This window comes from Pezoporus wallicus, unplaced genomic scaffold (genome assembly GCF_028554395.1).
Source record: "Pezoporus wallicus isolate ANWC-B61680 ecotype Strahan unplaced genomic scaffold, APGP_CSIRO_Pwel_v1 contig_5069, whole genome shotgun sequence".
In the NCBI taxonomy this organism is placed as follows: domain Eukaryota; kingdom Metazoa; phylum Chordata; class Aves; order Psittaciformes; family Psittacidae; genus Pezoporus; species Pezoporus wallicus.
The window spans coordinates 2,873,314-2,888,319 of NW_026642361.1; the positions used below are offsets into that span (position 1 = coordinate 2,873,314).

Here is a 15,006-nt window from a genome sequence, read left to right on the forward strand (position 1 = left end):
TTTTTTTCAAATGAGCAATAAGGGAAATCAAGCCAGGTAATCTTTAACAAATAGAAATCTTATTAATGGTGACAGGGTATAATCATAAATGGAGACTCATTGCCAAGTATAAATGAAACATCTCAAAAGAAAATAATGATGAAAGAGAAGTAATGAGAAGTATTAACCATGAATATTTATTGCTTCACCAAAAAATAAAGCCTAAACCAAAAGCAAACAAACAAAAAGGGAAAACATCTAAGAAAAAATAGAGTGAATGGCTTTTAATTCTGATTTCACAAAATTACAAACTTTGTAAGGCATCTGCTATAGGAAAGTATTAGGGATTTCAACATGGAACTATGCTGATTTAAAAAAAAAACAATAAAAATCAAGAAGGAGCTTCTAGGGTGTAGCTTTCTGTGCCTGGAGAAAATTGCAGATTGTACTGTGAGTTGCTTTTATTGGTAGGTGGATGCCAGGTCATTAAACAGATAAGGTCACACATGTTCCCTAAGGGGGATTTCAACCAGTTATGTTAAAATTTCTGCTCTATGACAATGGAGCTTCCAAGCTACATCTTTTAAGCAAGATAAATTTAAAAGCTAGCAAATACGGAAACTTGCAAACAGGCCAACTTGCACAAATAGATCTTTAAAGGACTCTGAAAAAGTGTTTAAAAAAAAATCTGACAAAGATCACCTGCTGAGGGAATTCAGCTCTTTCTATTATCAGATATTCTTCTCCTTAAATTGGTGACCAGTGGACACCACTTGCTGCTGTCCAGATCATTCACCTGATCATTAGGGAACTGATTGGCCCACAAGCAAAGGCCAGGAAAGACAGTATTCCCAGTGAATAAATTATCCCTTGAGAAATCTATTTGGAAATAGAGAAGCTATAAAAGTGGGACTGAGCATTAGAGATCAAGATCATGACAACGGAGGATGCATGCAGGGTTATTAAAGGAAAGAAGTTGGGCAGGTGTGAAACTCTGCAGTGGCGCGTAAGTGAAGAAGGAACCTGCCATTTAGCAAGAGGGTAGCTTATGTGCTTCTCTTCTCAAGATTAATGGTTTTCCATCTGAAACAGCCAGCAGTGAGTGACAACTCACAGGTAGGCTCCTCCTGACATTATGAGCAGGGTCTGTTGACTATACCTCATGCACCTCTGGGGAAACTTGAATGCAGGGTGTTAGTAAAGTATTACCAAAGTTCATCTGCCACCTCAAATTATTGTACCAGCAATATTAGAAGAGGCTATTTATGTAAGCAAATTTAAAATTATGATGAAGCTTTTGGATAAGAAGGATTGGTGTTCTCATCAGTCCTTGATGATAAGCTTTCTAGTACAGAATGAAAGGTGCATCCTGGAGATGAAAGCTTGGCTGTGAAGGTGGTGTTGCCAGTGATCTTTGGTTTTTCTCAGCTCTGGAATAATGCTTGAGGAGCCAGTGTGCAAAACCAGTCTGTATCTCATGTAAAAGCAGGAATGTCTTTGACGAGTGGATTTCTGAAAGAAAGTTTGCTGTAAGGACTTTTTGTTTTGCTGTTTACCGAGTGCAGCCAGAATGCATAATGTGTAAAAAAAATAGTGGGAGAGGTGATCCTTGCCCCAGAGCACTCATAGTCTGAATTAGTGAAATAATACTCTTCAAACATACAGTACATTTGATAACCAGATGGCAGGTTTGTTCTTCAGCACTGCAGGTGTCTTTCTGGCTTTCTAATCATTTCTTTCTGGATTAATATTGATAAAGCTAATTAAAGAAGCATGTGCTGAGTGGGACTTAATGAAGATTGGTGGCTTGAAACACCTGAGGAGGTGAGGAGTTTTTGGAGTGAAAGGAAATATAGATAAAAACTGTAGCTGTGATTGCAAGTCTTTATGAACCTAAGGAGTAAGTCTGGGCGAGTATACAATATTCTCTCTGAAAGAGTCAAGGCAAATATTTTGTAAGTACTGTGGTGCTTAATAGTTCAGTCTGTCTGCATGTTTATGAATACTTAGTGCTCAACAGTATAGCATAGGGATTTTATTATACTGAAAAGCTGCATTACTTATGCATTCTTTACATGCTGAATCAATAGACTTCTCAGATCTTTAATTTTTCAAGAAAAAAAAAGCTCTTTGCCTGTTTCATATAGATTAATTTGACTTTCAGTCATACAAAATCCTTTTTACCTAACAGAAATCTCTATATACTTCTACATGTCAAGCCCTTTAAACCACTGCTTTAAAAGTGTGCTTACCTTTGCAAGGGAATTTTACCCCTCTAGCGCTGTGCCATCTGATGGCATTGGCTGACTTAACTTATGCTGGATGATTTACTGCAAGGAATTGCTAGGCCAGTAATTTCTAATGCTAGGCTGGGCAGACTAGTAAGAAAAAGGAGTTAGTCAGGGTAAATGGGGACAGGGTTTACTTGCTGAATTTGGTTTGGACAGCTAACTAGCCCTTTTAATTAAGAAGCAGTAAGTGATTTCTCTCTCCTGTGTAAGATCTCAGAAATTCTTCTAATAGTGTAAAGGAGAAATAGGCAGGCACTCTGGAAGAAACCAGCAACAAGAAGAAATATGCCTACCTGTCAAGTAAACTTTTTTTATATTATTATTATTCCCCCCATCCAAGCCACCATTTTGCAAAGTGAGTAAAGGGTAAGAGATGATTACAGGTATCAGAAAGAAGAATGAGAGCTGAAAGCTGATCAGGAAGCAGACTTATTTCAGATCTTAAAATTAGTAATAAACACTGAAGTCTTTTGATGGCTTTGTAGAAGAAGCAAAAAAGTGAGGATGGTTGGAGAGAAAAGTGTTGGAGAAGGAAGCTATTTTTACATCGGTATAGTGGTAGCAAAGAAATATTTCAGTTCAGAGAACACTGGCTTTCATAATTGGTTAGAGATTGGAGAAAATGCAAGGTAACTGAAGAGGAGACCTCTAATGATTCTGCAATTTCTGCCTGACACAGACCAAAAGATTTGGAACAACCTAGAGAAGTAGCACAGTATTCAAACATTAAAGAGGCAACCAACCACTTGGAAATTCCTGTGGCAGCTTAGGTGTAATGCTATTATTTTGGGCATAGCTTTTCACACTTGGTTTTGTGTGCTGATTATATGGATGATGATCCTGTTGCTTGTTCTTTAGTTGTCACTTGTGATTGGGCTGTCACATAGCTGTGTCTGTGTTAATATAATTTACTTTCTTTTAAACCTTTTTGCATGAGGCAGTTGAATGGAATAAGAATGGAAAAGCTCTGTAGTAAAAAGCATCTTCTGGCAACTCGTTATTCATTTATTCTTACATTTCAAACAGCATCTCTTTGCAGCATTAAATTTTACTCTTTCATAAGGTCAAGTGACATGTAGAGTTTAGCTTCCTTTCATGATTATTTTACTTCCTTTTTAGTATTTCTATACTACAAATTTCATACAAGTTTATTTGACTTGAGAAATATACTGTATTTCTGTCTCTCCCTGATGATCTGGCCAGCATTCTAAGTCAGACGGATCGTCAGCACTGCAGAGCTCAAAGTAATTTTTCTTTTTTTTCCCTGGGACTGAGGACAAAATTTTCCAGTTTCTCTGCCTGTTTTAAAAGTTGTTTTTTTTTTAAAACAAACAACAAACTGAACACCTGTTTTTAAAGCTTTTAAGCTTCATATGGCATTTCTTTCCTCCTCTTCCTCACATTGAATTTTCAGTATATGTATTATTTGTAGGAATTAAATTGATTCAAAGAGTGTCTAAAAGTACCTTGGGTTTTAAAACAGGTAGTACTACTGATCATGTTCTATTTCCAAAATATTTCAAAAGTGATTTGTATATTTAAAATTCTGTATATTATATATGAATGAAGATTTTAATATCTCAGCTACCATATCAGCAGCTGACTGGCCAAAAATCAGAGCGCCTGGCCAAAAGTCAGGGCAACTGACCAAATTCATCTATGTTTTATAAAGCAACAGATGGCACTTGCCTTAGGAAATGAAAGGAGAAGTCTCACAAAATGAAGTGAGACAGTGATATTCCTTTAGTTTGAGATGCCATCCTAGAATAACAGAAAGAGCGGTATTTGAAGTCTAGTCACCATGAGTATTAGGGTCATAGGCTTATGGCAGATAAGAGGATATGTCATATCTTGAGGCAGGTAACAGTATATTCCAGTCTCCAAGAGCTTCTGCAGCAATGACATTCTGTTATTTAGAAACAATTGTCTTATTTATATAGCCTTTTCTAAACATTGTGATTTTTCTGAAAACAATTCCTTGCAGAAACTTACCTTGTATCCATTGCTTTATTTTTTATGTATGCTTTAGATAGTTGTTTTTTGGTTTTTTTTTTCCAACTTCAAACTGGCAAGAAAAAAAGAGAAAACGAAATGCCCTAATTTGGCAGGTTCAGAGAGAACTTGCAAAACTTTTGTTCTTTGCTTACATACATTTACATACTTATATGGGTAAATCTTCATATACTTAGTAAATAGAACTTATTATATGCAGACCTTTGAAAAGCCGTTTTAATGTTTTTATGTTGCAAGTCAAGAAAATATGTATAATCAAAAGGGTGCTTTTATCAAAAGTTTTCATGATTTTAAAGATAACTCTGACATAACTCTAGTGGACATATTCCTATATAGCTTTTGTGTCCTCAACATAAAAAGGACATGGAATTGTTGGAACAAGTCCAGAGAAGGGCCACGAGGATGATCAGGGGACTGGAGCACCTCCCGTATGAAGACAGGCTGAGAAAGTTGGGACTGTTCAGCCTGGAGAAGAGAAGGCTGTGTGGAGACCTCATAGCAGCCTTCCAGTATCTGAAGGGGGCCTATAGGGATGCTGGGGAGGGACTCTTCATTGGGGACTGTAGTGACAGGACAAAGGCTAACGAGTTAAGACTTAAACAGGGGAAGTTTAGGTTGGATATAAGGAGGAAATTCTTTCCTGTTAGGGTGGTGAGGCACTGGAATGGGTTGCCCAGGGAGGTTGTGAATGCTCCATTCCTGGCAGTGTTCAAGGCCAGGTTGGGCAGGGCCTTGGGTGACATGGTTTAGTGAGAGGTGTCCCTGTCCATGGCAGGGGGGTTGGAACTAGGTGATCTTAAGGTCCTTTCCAGCCCTAACTATTCTATGATTCTGTATAATGCAGCTTGCCATTTCAAAAGTATCATGGTTTACATCGCATAAACTACATGCTCGCATGCCATTTATTACTTTTCAGATTTGTTTTTTGGCTGCTTATAACCTTGCAGCAGTTCCTGGACCACTATTTAGAGAGCTGTAAGGCAAATTCAATGCAAGGTAGAATTTGTTCATCTGTGACAACTGCTAAAATTGCTGTATGAGATTAAAACTGTAAACAAGATTATAATTATCATAGATAAGAAAAAGTTACCTCAAATTTGCACAATGGAATAAAGTATGATGGTTATAATGTTTATCCTGTTTGAGTACTAGTTGTTTACATATCTGACTGCTGCATAATGGGAGTTTAAGTAGACTAAGTGAACACTTTCAGAACAACAAACTGAGTGTAAATAAGTTTTTTAATTGCTATCATCATTTTATCATAGTGTCCTGAAAGTAGATCAATGATGATTCAGCAGCTAACATAAAATGTCAAGATAATATAATTAATTAGTTTAAAGAAAGCAAATTTGGAACAGAGTTTTTTGATATAATGAATTTTTAGAGTAAAATAGCTTTATTCGATGATCCGCAGAAGGGCGAGTGGTCTTAATCTGAGTTCATTTTATGGCTGATTGAGGAAAAAATGTAGTTAAAGCCAATAAGCGAAATAAAGGTCTTTTTGAATTTTCTGGAAGATTCCTGTTTAAATATGTTCTGATGATAATAATATAGAAGTGCTAATGAAAGGAAGCTTGGTTTCCTTTTAGAACTAGGATTATTTCATATATACATTGCTATGCTCCCTACCATCTGAAGGACAACAAGTGCATTTTAGGACCAGTACTCCTGCATGATGTTCTTTAAGATCTATAACATATTTAAAATGACAGTTACACTGAAATACTTTGTTCCCATACTGCATAACAGAAAGGTAACCAATAAAATTGTACCTGATCAAGAAAGTGAATGATAACTTGGACTACTTCAGGTTGATTTCTTTTCATGTTACAGGTAAAATAACACGCTTCTCTCCTGAAATCATTTATTTACAATATAGAACATATTCCTATAATCATATTTGCAATGCAATGTGAGTTCAAGACTTTTGTATTTGGGTTGGTTTCTTTTCTTTATTTGTAACTATACTCTTACCAAGGCTTTCAGCAGCATACAAATTACTACAGCAGAATGCATTTCCAATGCAGAGATAACCAATAGTCTGTTGTTGTCCAGACTCTAAGCACTTCTTGTTACAGTGAATTTGTGATTAGTGTTGCTTCCTGTCTGCAGTGTTGCCTAGTTTTGCAAATTAAATAGGCTTTGATTAAGTTTAAATGTTGTGTAAGTTTAACCAAGATGTATTCATGCAGTTTGTTACTTTTTAGGATTAGTATTGTTGCAATTTGTATTTGAATAGTTGTAATGTCAAACTAAAGCTGTTTTTATACAGTATTCTGCTCTTGATACAGAAGTTTATTTCTCTATGAGATGTTACATTCTGGAATCCCTAGATATGAATGAATACTAATATTTTTACAATTTTTTCATAACTACACCTGTCTTATCTAGCATGAGAATGACTGTGTTTTTCTCTTCCTAGTTGCTTGTGTAATTTTTAAAATAATCTTTCTTTTAGAAATTCTTTGCATAAATTCTGTGTTAAAAGATAACTAATAGATAATGCCACTTCTCTGCCAACAGCGCCTATCAAATGGCTCCATAGACTCTAATGATGAAGCTAGTCAAGTTGTTGAACTTCAGGAACTACTGGAAAAGCAAAACTATGAAATGGCACAAATGAAGGAGCGTTTGGCCGCACTATCTTCCCGTGTGGGAGAGGTGGAGCAGGAGGCAGAGACTGCCAGAAAGGAACTCATTAAAACAGAGGAAATGAATAGTAAATATCAGAGAGACATTAGAGAGGTAAGGAGTTCATCACCCTCACCTCCTGTTTCTTGACTGTTTTTCCTGTGTTACCCACTGCAAACTTATAGAGGCCAATGAACATGAGTAGCAAAAGGTGAGTACTGGCAAAAGCCCTTGTACACTGGAAACACATAATTTACATTAAGAAATAGTACTAGAAATCTCATTATACAAATCCGTGCTTATAAAAGTGGGTGTGCATATGTGAAACTCAAATAGGAGAAAGGCCAGCTCCTTTGGGATTTAGCATAACTAGAGTACATTCTGGCCAGTTTTCAGCTATTTCAATTTTTTGAGATGAACTCTGTTAGATAAGGGTGCTGGTAATATAGATTGTCTAAAGTACATTTTTAAAACTCCTGTGTGGTTTTATAAAATGATGTTATTTATATAATCAGTTATAATATTTACTCATGTGCAGTAACTTCATTACCCCTCTTATTATTCCCTTCTCTGAATAAATGAAAATGTAATCAGTTTTCCTTTTCTTTCTTCCCCTTTAAATTTGTGGTACTTCTTAGTGCTCTCCAGAGTGTCTATCTTATGTGGTTGTTCTCAATATGTGTGGATGGTTAGCTTCTATTTTAGTATTTTGAAAATAAAATTTTAGTGGGACCCAGGAATGTGCATATACAATTTTCTCCCACATCATTGTACTATGTTTCTACTGTTATGTACCTATATCAGTTTTTCTGTTTTCTGATCAAGCCTTACGTTGTTTAAGAAGCACGCAAGTAAATGTGAGCTGAATTTGGGATTGGTTTTTGCATTGAAAAATATAGAAACTAAAAAAAATATAAAATCAATGAGCATTGTTTCTGTTTGCTCTACTCAGCAGGTACCACTTTAAACATCATAGTTGCAAAAAATCCCAAAGGAAATAAATTCTCTTTAAAACAGAAAAATTACTTCTGTGCATACTTTATGTCTCAGTCTACTGTTAGCACCTAGTGAAAATTAAACTGGTATAAAATGATGTAGCATTTTAATTGCATGGGTTTTGCTGGGTTTTTTTTTTGGTCACATTAGGCAATGGCACAAAAGGAAGATATGGAAGAAAGAATAACTACACTGGAGAAGCGCTACCTCAGTGCTCAGAGAGAATCCACCTCCATACATGACATGAACGATAAGCTAGAAAATGAACTGGCAAACAAGGAAGCCATCCTCCGTCAGGTGCGAATATTACTTAGCTGGTTTCTTCATATATAGTGAATATTAATGCTAAACAGGGGGAAGCTAGGAGGTTTACAATAGTTTAATATGTTCATATTTTTAATCAGCAGATTATCTAAAAAAAAAAGCTTCATATCAGCTTCTAAAACTACTACATGTCAAGTTGTATATTCAACGCTGGGAAATAACTGTATGTTCTGATAGTGTTTTGCATAAATGCACATAGTCTATTCCCTAAGTAAAGAATTGTCTTTGCTTCTTATCTAACAATTTTCTGCATTTTATTTACCAAAAAAAGAAACCAAATCAAGAAAATAGTGTAAGGAAAAAAAAAAATCCCTTCTGCAGGAAAGATCAAAATTTGCATACAATATATTGTAATGATTTCTACTTATTAAAAAAGAGTATAAGATAAAAAACATGATTGTGCAGCATTCTCATGTGGTACTTTGTTTCCACAGTGATTCAAAAGCTGAAGTATAAAGTGAAGAGAAAATACTGTTTGTAATTTGAAGATTACAATGTGGACTGAAAGCTAACATGAAATTAATATAATTCACATTGTAAAAGATGAAATTTCTCTTCAGCCTGAGTATCAGACTTCTTAATTATTTTTTTTTCACCTATCTTTTCTTCAAACAACATAAAATACTATATGGGAAATAAGCTTTTATAATCTGATAATGTCTGCTTCTATGACCCTGTGCAGATATATTTACACACACATGCATACCTCTCTCTGTATGTGGGTATATATATGTGACTACTTCCTCAGGGAAGTTAAAGAATCAGAACTAAAACTCTGTTTTATTGCTGCCAATGTAAATCATGCTGTGCTGCAGAAGTCTACCCCCTCAAAGCAGTGATCAATAGAACCAGGCTTACAATACATACAGGCAGACTTCATGATGATTTGCAGCATAGCAATGTGAAAAGCCTACCTTTTCATGCTTTGAAGGATTAAAAAAGTTTCTAAAAGCACACTTCTTTTTCATTACATCTTCTATTATCTGGAATGAACAGGAAGCTGGGAAACACTTATCAAGCCATTAAAAAAAGTCTTAATCATGTGGTGTTTCTCAGTAGGCCAGAAATTAGTGCAAAAGTTATCAAAAGTCCTCCTGTTGCTATTTAATGGTTATCACAGATTAATTAGTTTCACCTTTGTAAAATGAGACTTGATTGTAGTTTCACAATGAGCACCATCACTGCCAACTAAAGCAAATAGCAACCATGAGTGAAATTTCAGTTTTAACATTTCCTAATATATGATTGGCATTAGTTCAGAAAATGGCTTTTGACAATTTGTTCAGAAACCTTGCTGGGAATTCTCTTCTTTTGGAATTATACTTCTTTCCCATTTTAGCTCATACATAAACTTTTCCGTGAGATGGACTCAATATTTCCATCTAGAAAATTCTGAATTTACTAGCATCGATGCATTCATTTTGCTCAAACAAACAACCCATTAATCAGAGGACCTTCTTGTTCATCTTCATTAGTGCAATTTTACAGCTCATTTTTTTCCACCTTCAGATGGTCCTTGAGCCTCAGATCACTCATTGTTAGTGAAACTGGCAGCCTACACTGTTCCATGCTAGAGATAATAACTCTCCAGAGAGCTCTCCCAGGTCGTGGAGTATCTATGCCTATGTGCTGAGTTTTGATTGCTTCCCTGATACCTAAGAAAGCAAAGGAAAATCTTAAGTCTGGTTATTTTTTTTATACCTGTTTATCTGTCTTTGGCTTCAGTTGGAAGACAAAAACAGACAGCTGCAAGAGCGTCTAGAACTGGCTGAGCAGAAGCTGCAGCAGACGATGAGGAAGGCTGAAACCTTACCAGAAGTGGAGGCTGAACTAGCACAGAGAATTGCAGCTCTGACTAAGGTACTGCCCTGAGAAATAGGTTCGCTTCAGAAGCCCCATTGTTTAACACTGATTTGCATCCTGATTCCTTGCCTCAAGTACAAAACAAAATTCGTACCAAGATGATTTGAAAGAAGAAAATGTTTCCCAATAGGTATGTGCCACAAGTTTAACCAGGAATGGTCTCAATGCTGTGTTTGTAATTCTTAGCATTTTGGTAATAGAAAAAGTAGTTATCTGTAAGCTAGACTATATTTACAAAGAAGTCCTTTATATTTCCAATACATGTGAGTATTACTTGTCCCAGGAGGGTTCATTTTACCACGTTTCTAATTTAAGGGGTGGGGGTGGGGGAAGTCCCATTCCTGCACTTACTTAGTTCTGGATGTTTTCATATACAGTGTGTATGAAACAATTATTTCCATTCCAATAAGTGCTATACAATCAAATCTTAGTGGCGGCTGGGATCATTTGTACAACGCAAATGAAAAGAACTTGCAGTACATACTTAGATGGTTTGTTTTGAATCATTCGTTGTATCATATATCTGCAAGGACAAATGTGAAACCATGAGAGGACTTCAAACTGGTTTGGGTTTTTTTCCCTGATAAATGTATTATATGGCAGCTTTCTTGCAGAAAAATAATAAGAAAAAATATTTTTCAGTAGTATAGTTTTCATATTTGGCCTCTAATATTTCCAGGTGGGCATGTACTTAATACAATGGCTTGGGTATTGTCAGCTTCATAAAGACATACAATGCTAATATATTTATTCTTCATCCCTTAAAATCAGACAAGTAGAGAAAAATGCATTTAAGAGACTGTATTACATATCACACTGATTAATTTAAGTGTTCCTTTCCCTATTCCAAGGAATATTTCTAGCTATTTATGTGCCTGGCTATTTTTAAATTTGGCGGATTATTTTCAATTCTCATGTTTTTCCATTTATAGCGAAGCGTTAGGTGCTAAACAGCTTATTTGATACGGTCTGATTTTTAAGTAATTTAGCGAAGAAGTAGAAAGAAAGAGAGGCTTATGGGGCATTTGGGTTGGGGGATTTTTGTTATTTTATTAAGGCAAGATCATTATCCAGTAGTCAAGATTACCTGTTGTCCACTTTAGGTTTGCTTGAATGGGTGGGAATCTGAAAGAGAGACCGAAAATGGTGGGAAAAAAAAAGAAGAATCAGCGAAAAGAGAGCTGCATGAAATACCAAACAAATATCACTGCATTTTAATAAAACCTCAGGTGCATATAAGAGAAATCCCTTGCCATTTTAAGTTTTTTTTTCAGTTGTCTCTGATTCAACAAATAATCACATATTCTAATACCCTCAGTAGCTTAAAAATATTGTTTTCTATTTTAAGAGGAGTTTTCCTGAATAATTTCTCCAGCAATTAGGCACCAGTAAGTATTTTGCAGTATCAAGCATGTCTTATCTTGCAACTGCATTTTTCCTTGAACATATATTAATGAATAATATCGTAAGAAGAGATCCCATTTCAACCATGCAGAGCACTGAGGGACTTCCATGGGATATTGTTGTTATTGTGACCATAAAGCTGCAGTATTCATTTCTGTTTGTCTTCTTGCAGTATTTCAAAGGATGGGGTTAGAGAGCTGTGAACAGAGCTGACGCTCCACCCCATTTCACTTTGACGTACTTTATCAAAGGTTTTGCAAGGCAGGAAATTAAGAGGCATATTAGAGTGGTAGTGCCAGTTCTGTTCATTTCTCTGTAATGACATGAAAAACTGAAGAAATTATTTAATTTAAAATTCTGTCTTCTTGGAATACATAACATGAAAAATTATGTCAGAATTTGGCCAATAGGCCAAATAAACCTGTATTTTATATACCTTGTATACAACATCTTTGCAAACTGCAGAGCTTATTGAAATGCTGATTTGACAGCTGTAAAGTCCAGTAATTTTCATGAACCACATAAATGGAGCTCAGAACCAAGGGCAATGCTGTAGTCACTGCAGCTTGCTTAACTAGTTTTAAATGAGCTAACTGGAATACTGTTACCATACTAGCTGGTCAATGAAAGCTGCAAGACCTACTTAAGGGGCTGAATAATGCTTAATTAATTTTGCCTTTGTGCCAGCATGCATATTGTCAGTAGGGCTCAAATTAGCTGGCTTAAGACTACTTTAATTCTGCCTACCTTAGCTGTGATCACTGCAATGTCCATATATACTAGATAAAAGATGAGTGTCCTGAACCAGCTAGTCTTTCTGCACTGCAAAGAAGTCAAAACTGATCCTCCTTTCTTTTGTACTACCTCAATGAAAGTGGCTTCTCTGAGATTAATGGGGTTACAATCAAATGAAAGAGGTGAGTTAAGCCTAATGTGTTTTACATGTCTTTTTAAGAAGTAGTATGGGATAACTTGAAACCATGACTGCTTCACTGTGGGTAAAATGTAAGACCAATTATTTACATGTGGAGATAAAACAGAACAAGCATGTTCTGGATTTGGATGTGATTTTTTTTTTTTTAATCATATTTTTCCCTCAAGTTTAAAATATGCATGTTACAATTCTGCATTCAATTTATTATGCTTTTCCTCACAATAAATCTGGGTTGGGATTCTGCAAACGAAGGATGTAGAATGAGATCCTTCTATGCTGTCAGTTTTAAAAACAGTTGTTTTTCCTTTTATATATGTATATATATATACCTATGGGCTAGTGAATGTCTTTTGCTACTTTTCCATGCCCAAACTAGTTCTAAGGAGTGAAGTTCCAAAAGTTTGGACTGTACAGTTAACTCAGATAAGTACCTGTAAATTTACCTGAATCATTTGAACTTTTCTTTGGCTTTGTTTTCACTGTGTTCTGCCCATTGGGTGAACAACTGGAGGGTTAGTCAGCCTGTGGCAGACTAACCTGGAACAGCATGATCCCATGTACTGTGCTGTCCTGCCTGGCTGTCGCACTGGTATCTCTCTGGTCATGACAAGTAGCACAGCTCTCGGCATGTACCCCAAGATTTAGATTGCCATGATTCATTGAGCCACCTTGTAATCACTCTCACAGTATTGGTCTGTTTGCCTGCCCAGGAGAAGAGGCAGTTGGTAGCAGAAAGAATCTCCCTCCGATATTAACTAAACCTTTCTTTATCCTGTAAGATGTTTATTTTCCTCAGAAGGGAGAGACATTGGAGCATCCAGAATCTTCAGATGGTTAGTCTGTGAAATATGGTTTCTCCTCGCATATATTCAAGGAGGCGTCCAGTAAAGACAACCAGCATCCACCCACTTCCATTCACTCACTCCAACTAGTAGTCGCTCTCCTCCTCGGGTGCTTGTGCAGCAGAGGTACCATGTAACTTCTCTGATCACAAGACAGCAGTCAGCATTTTACTTCATCATTCCTGTATGCAGGTCACCAGAAATGCCAACAGTGATTTTTAGCTGCATTAGAGAAGCCCTGAGATGGAGAAGAGGAAGCCATAATCATAATAAACCACATTTAGCATAGTAACACCTTCAGATACTTTTAAAGGTGATATGGAATGACTTGAAAATTGGAGGCAGGTGGGACACAGTGCTTCTTTTGTGTCAATGTGGGGAACTGGTTTGCACTAAGTAGGGAAGAAGTTGCAAGAAAATGGAAAGAGAAGGTTTGCAATGGAAAGGATGCAATAAAGTTTCTCTTGAGAAAAATGGATGTGGTTAAGACAGAAACCTCAATGAGAACAAGGGATAGAGAGAAGATGATGTGTTAAATAGAGAAAAAAGTTGATAAATCCTCTTCTGAAGAAAAAAAATAAGTCTTCTATGGGGAGGGAAGCCTAAGAAAACTCCATATTTACAACCCATTACTGTCTTTTCAAGCCACCCCTCTTCCTGTGCTTCCCTTTCCACAGAAGATTTTGTCCTGATAGGAGGAAGAAATGAAAGAAGCAAAACTAAATGGAAGGTGTTGATTACTAAACCTACAAGGTGTAGAAGGCAGTGAGAAAAAGGAGGAGCAAGAATGTGTGGATATCTAGTGACTGAAAGGTTGGGTTTCAGAAAAAGGATTGACTTAAGCCAGCACATTTTGTCACATTTCAACAGGTTAGAAGTAAGCATGTGAACAAATAGCTGATAACTGTGAGCTGTTGTGACTCAGTCACCATGGTCACCTGTTTTCTTCATCAGTTGCACAGCTCAATTCAATAATGCATTCTTTCCTCTTCAATAACTCATTCAATGGATAACCCAGAGAGTTTGCCATTAGAAAATCTGGAGACTGCAGGTGTTCAAAAGTCAAGGTCTCAAAACTGTGGAAATGGGCTTCTACCATTAGAAAAGTTTAGATTTCTCCTGCAGATCAGCACAAAGAAGAAAAATTACAGCACCAGTACTGTACAGGTGGTTTCTGTATCTGAAATTGGACTTTTTTTTTTTTTTTCAACTAAGATGCAAAGACCTGAAAAATGTGCAGTGCCAATAGTAACAGATGACGTGAAAGCAGCATCTTCTTTGTGGGAGTATTAGCAGCAGGCGCAGCAGCAGTTTTAACAGGGTTTGACAACAGTAATACAAGCTGCTTCCGTAGTCCCTCAAAGCAAAATTTTCCTGGCTTACTGGCTACTTTTTTGCTGTAACTGTAACAGTAACACTGCTGTGTTACTGTCCTTACAGGCTATTTTTTTGCTATTTCATAGCTATTTCATAGCTATTTCACAGAGTGCAAAGTGAGCATCAAGACTCATGCTGCTGTCTATAGGGGTCAGAAATTGTTAGATTTTGTCCATATATTTTTAATCCAGTCTGAGATACACATTTTCTCAAATCTATTTATATCTGAATGTGCTGTAAACACTTTAAATGCTAGTTGCTGAATAGTGCACCATGTGTCTTATTAATCCTCATGTACAAAGTGATAGAGAACAGGCATACAAGTCATATATTGAAAAGAATGGATGGT

At 36.3% G+C, this 15,006-nt stretch overlaps 2 protein-coding genes across 8 annotated transcripts in view; one reads left to right on the forward strand and one right to left on the reverse strand.

The window, feature by feature from the left end:
• PPFIA2 (PTPRF interacting protein alpha 2) overlaps positions 1 to 15,006 on the forward strand; it is a 313,295-nt gene that overhangs the window by 237,768 nt on the left and 60,521 nt on the right. For all 7 annotated transcript variants that reach the window (XR_008974938.1, XR_008974940.1, XR_008974939.1 and 4 more), the window contains 3 exons: positions 6,810 to 7,031; positions 8,064 to 8,210; positions 9,963 to 10,097. Coding sequence is in view for 2 of the 7 variants with exons in the window: in XM_057429558.1 (XP_057285541.1) it covers positions 6,810 to 7,031; positions 8,064 to 8,210; positions 9,963 to 10,097 (504 nt within the window). In the remaining 5 variants the exon portion in view is untranslated. The remainder of the gene's footprint in view (positions 1 to 6,809; positions 7,032 to 8,063; positions 8,211 to 9,962; positions 10,098 to 15,006) is intronic.
• Positions 1 to 15,006, reverse strand: part of ACSS3 (acyl-CoA synthetase short chain family member 3) — a 177,705-nt gene that overhangs the window by 8,089 nt on the left and 154,610 nt on the right. The window lies entirely within an intron of this gene.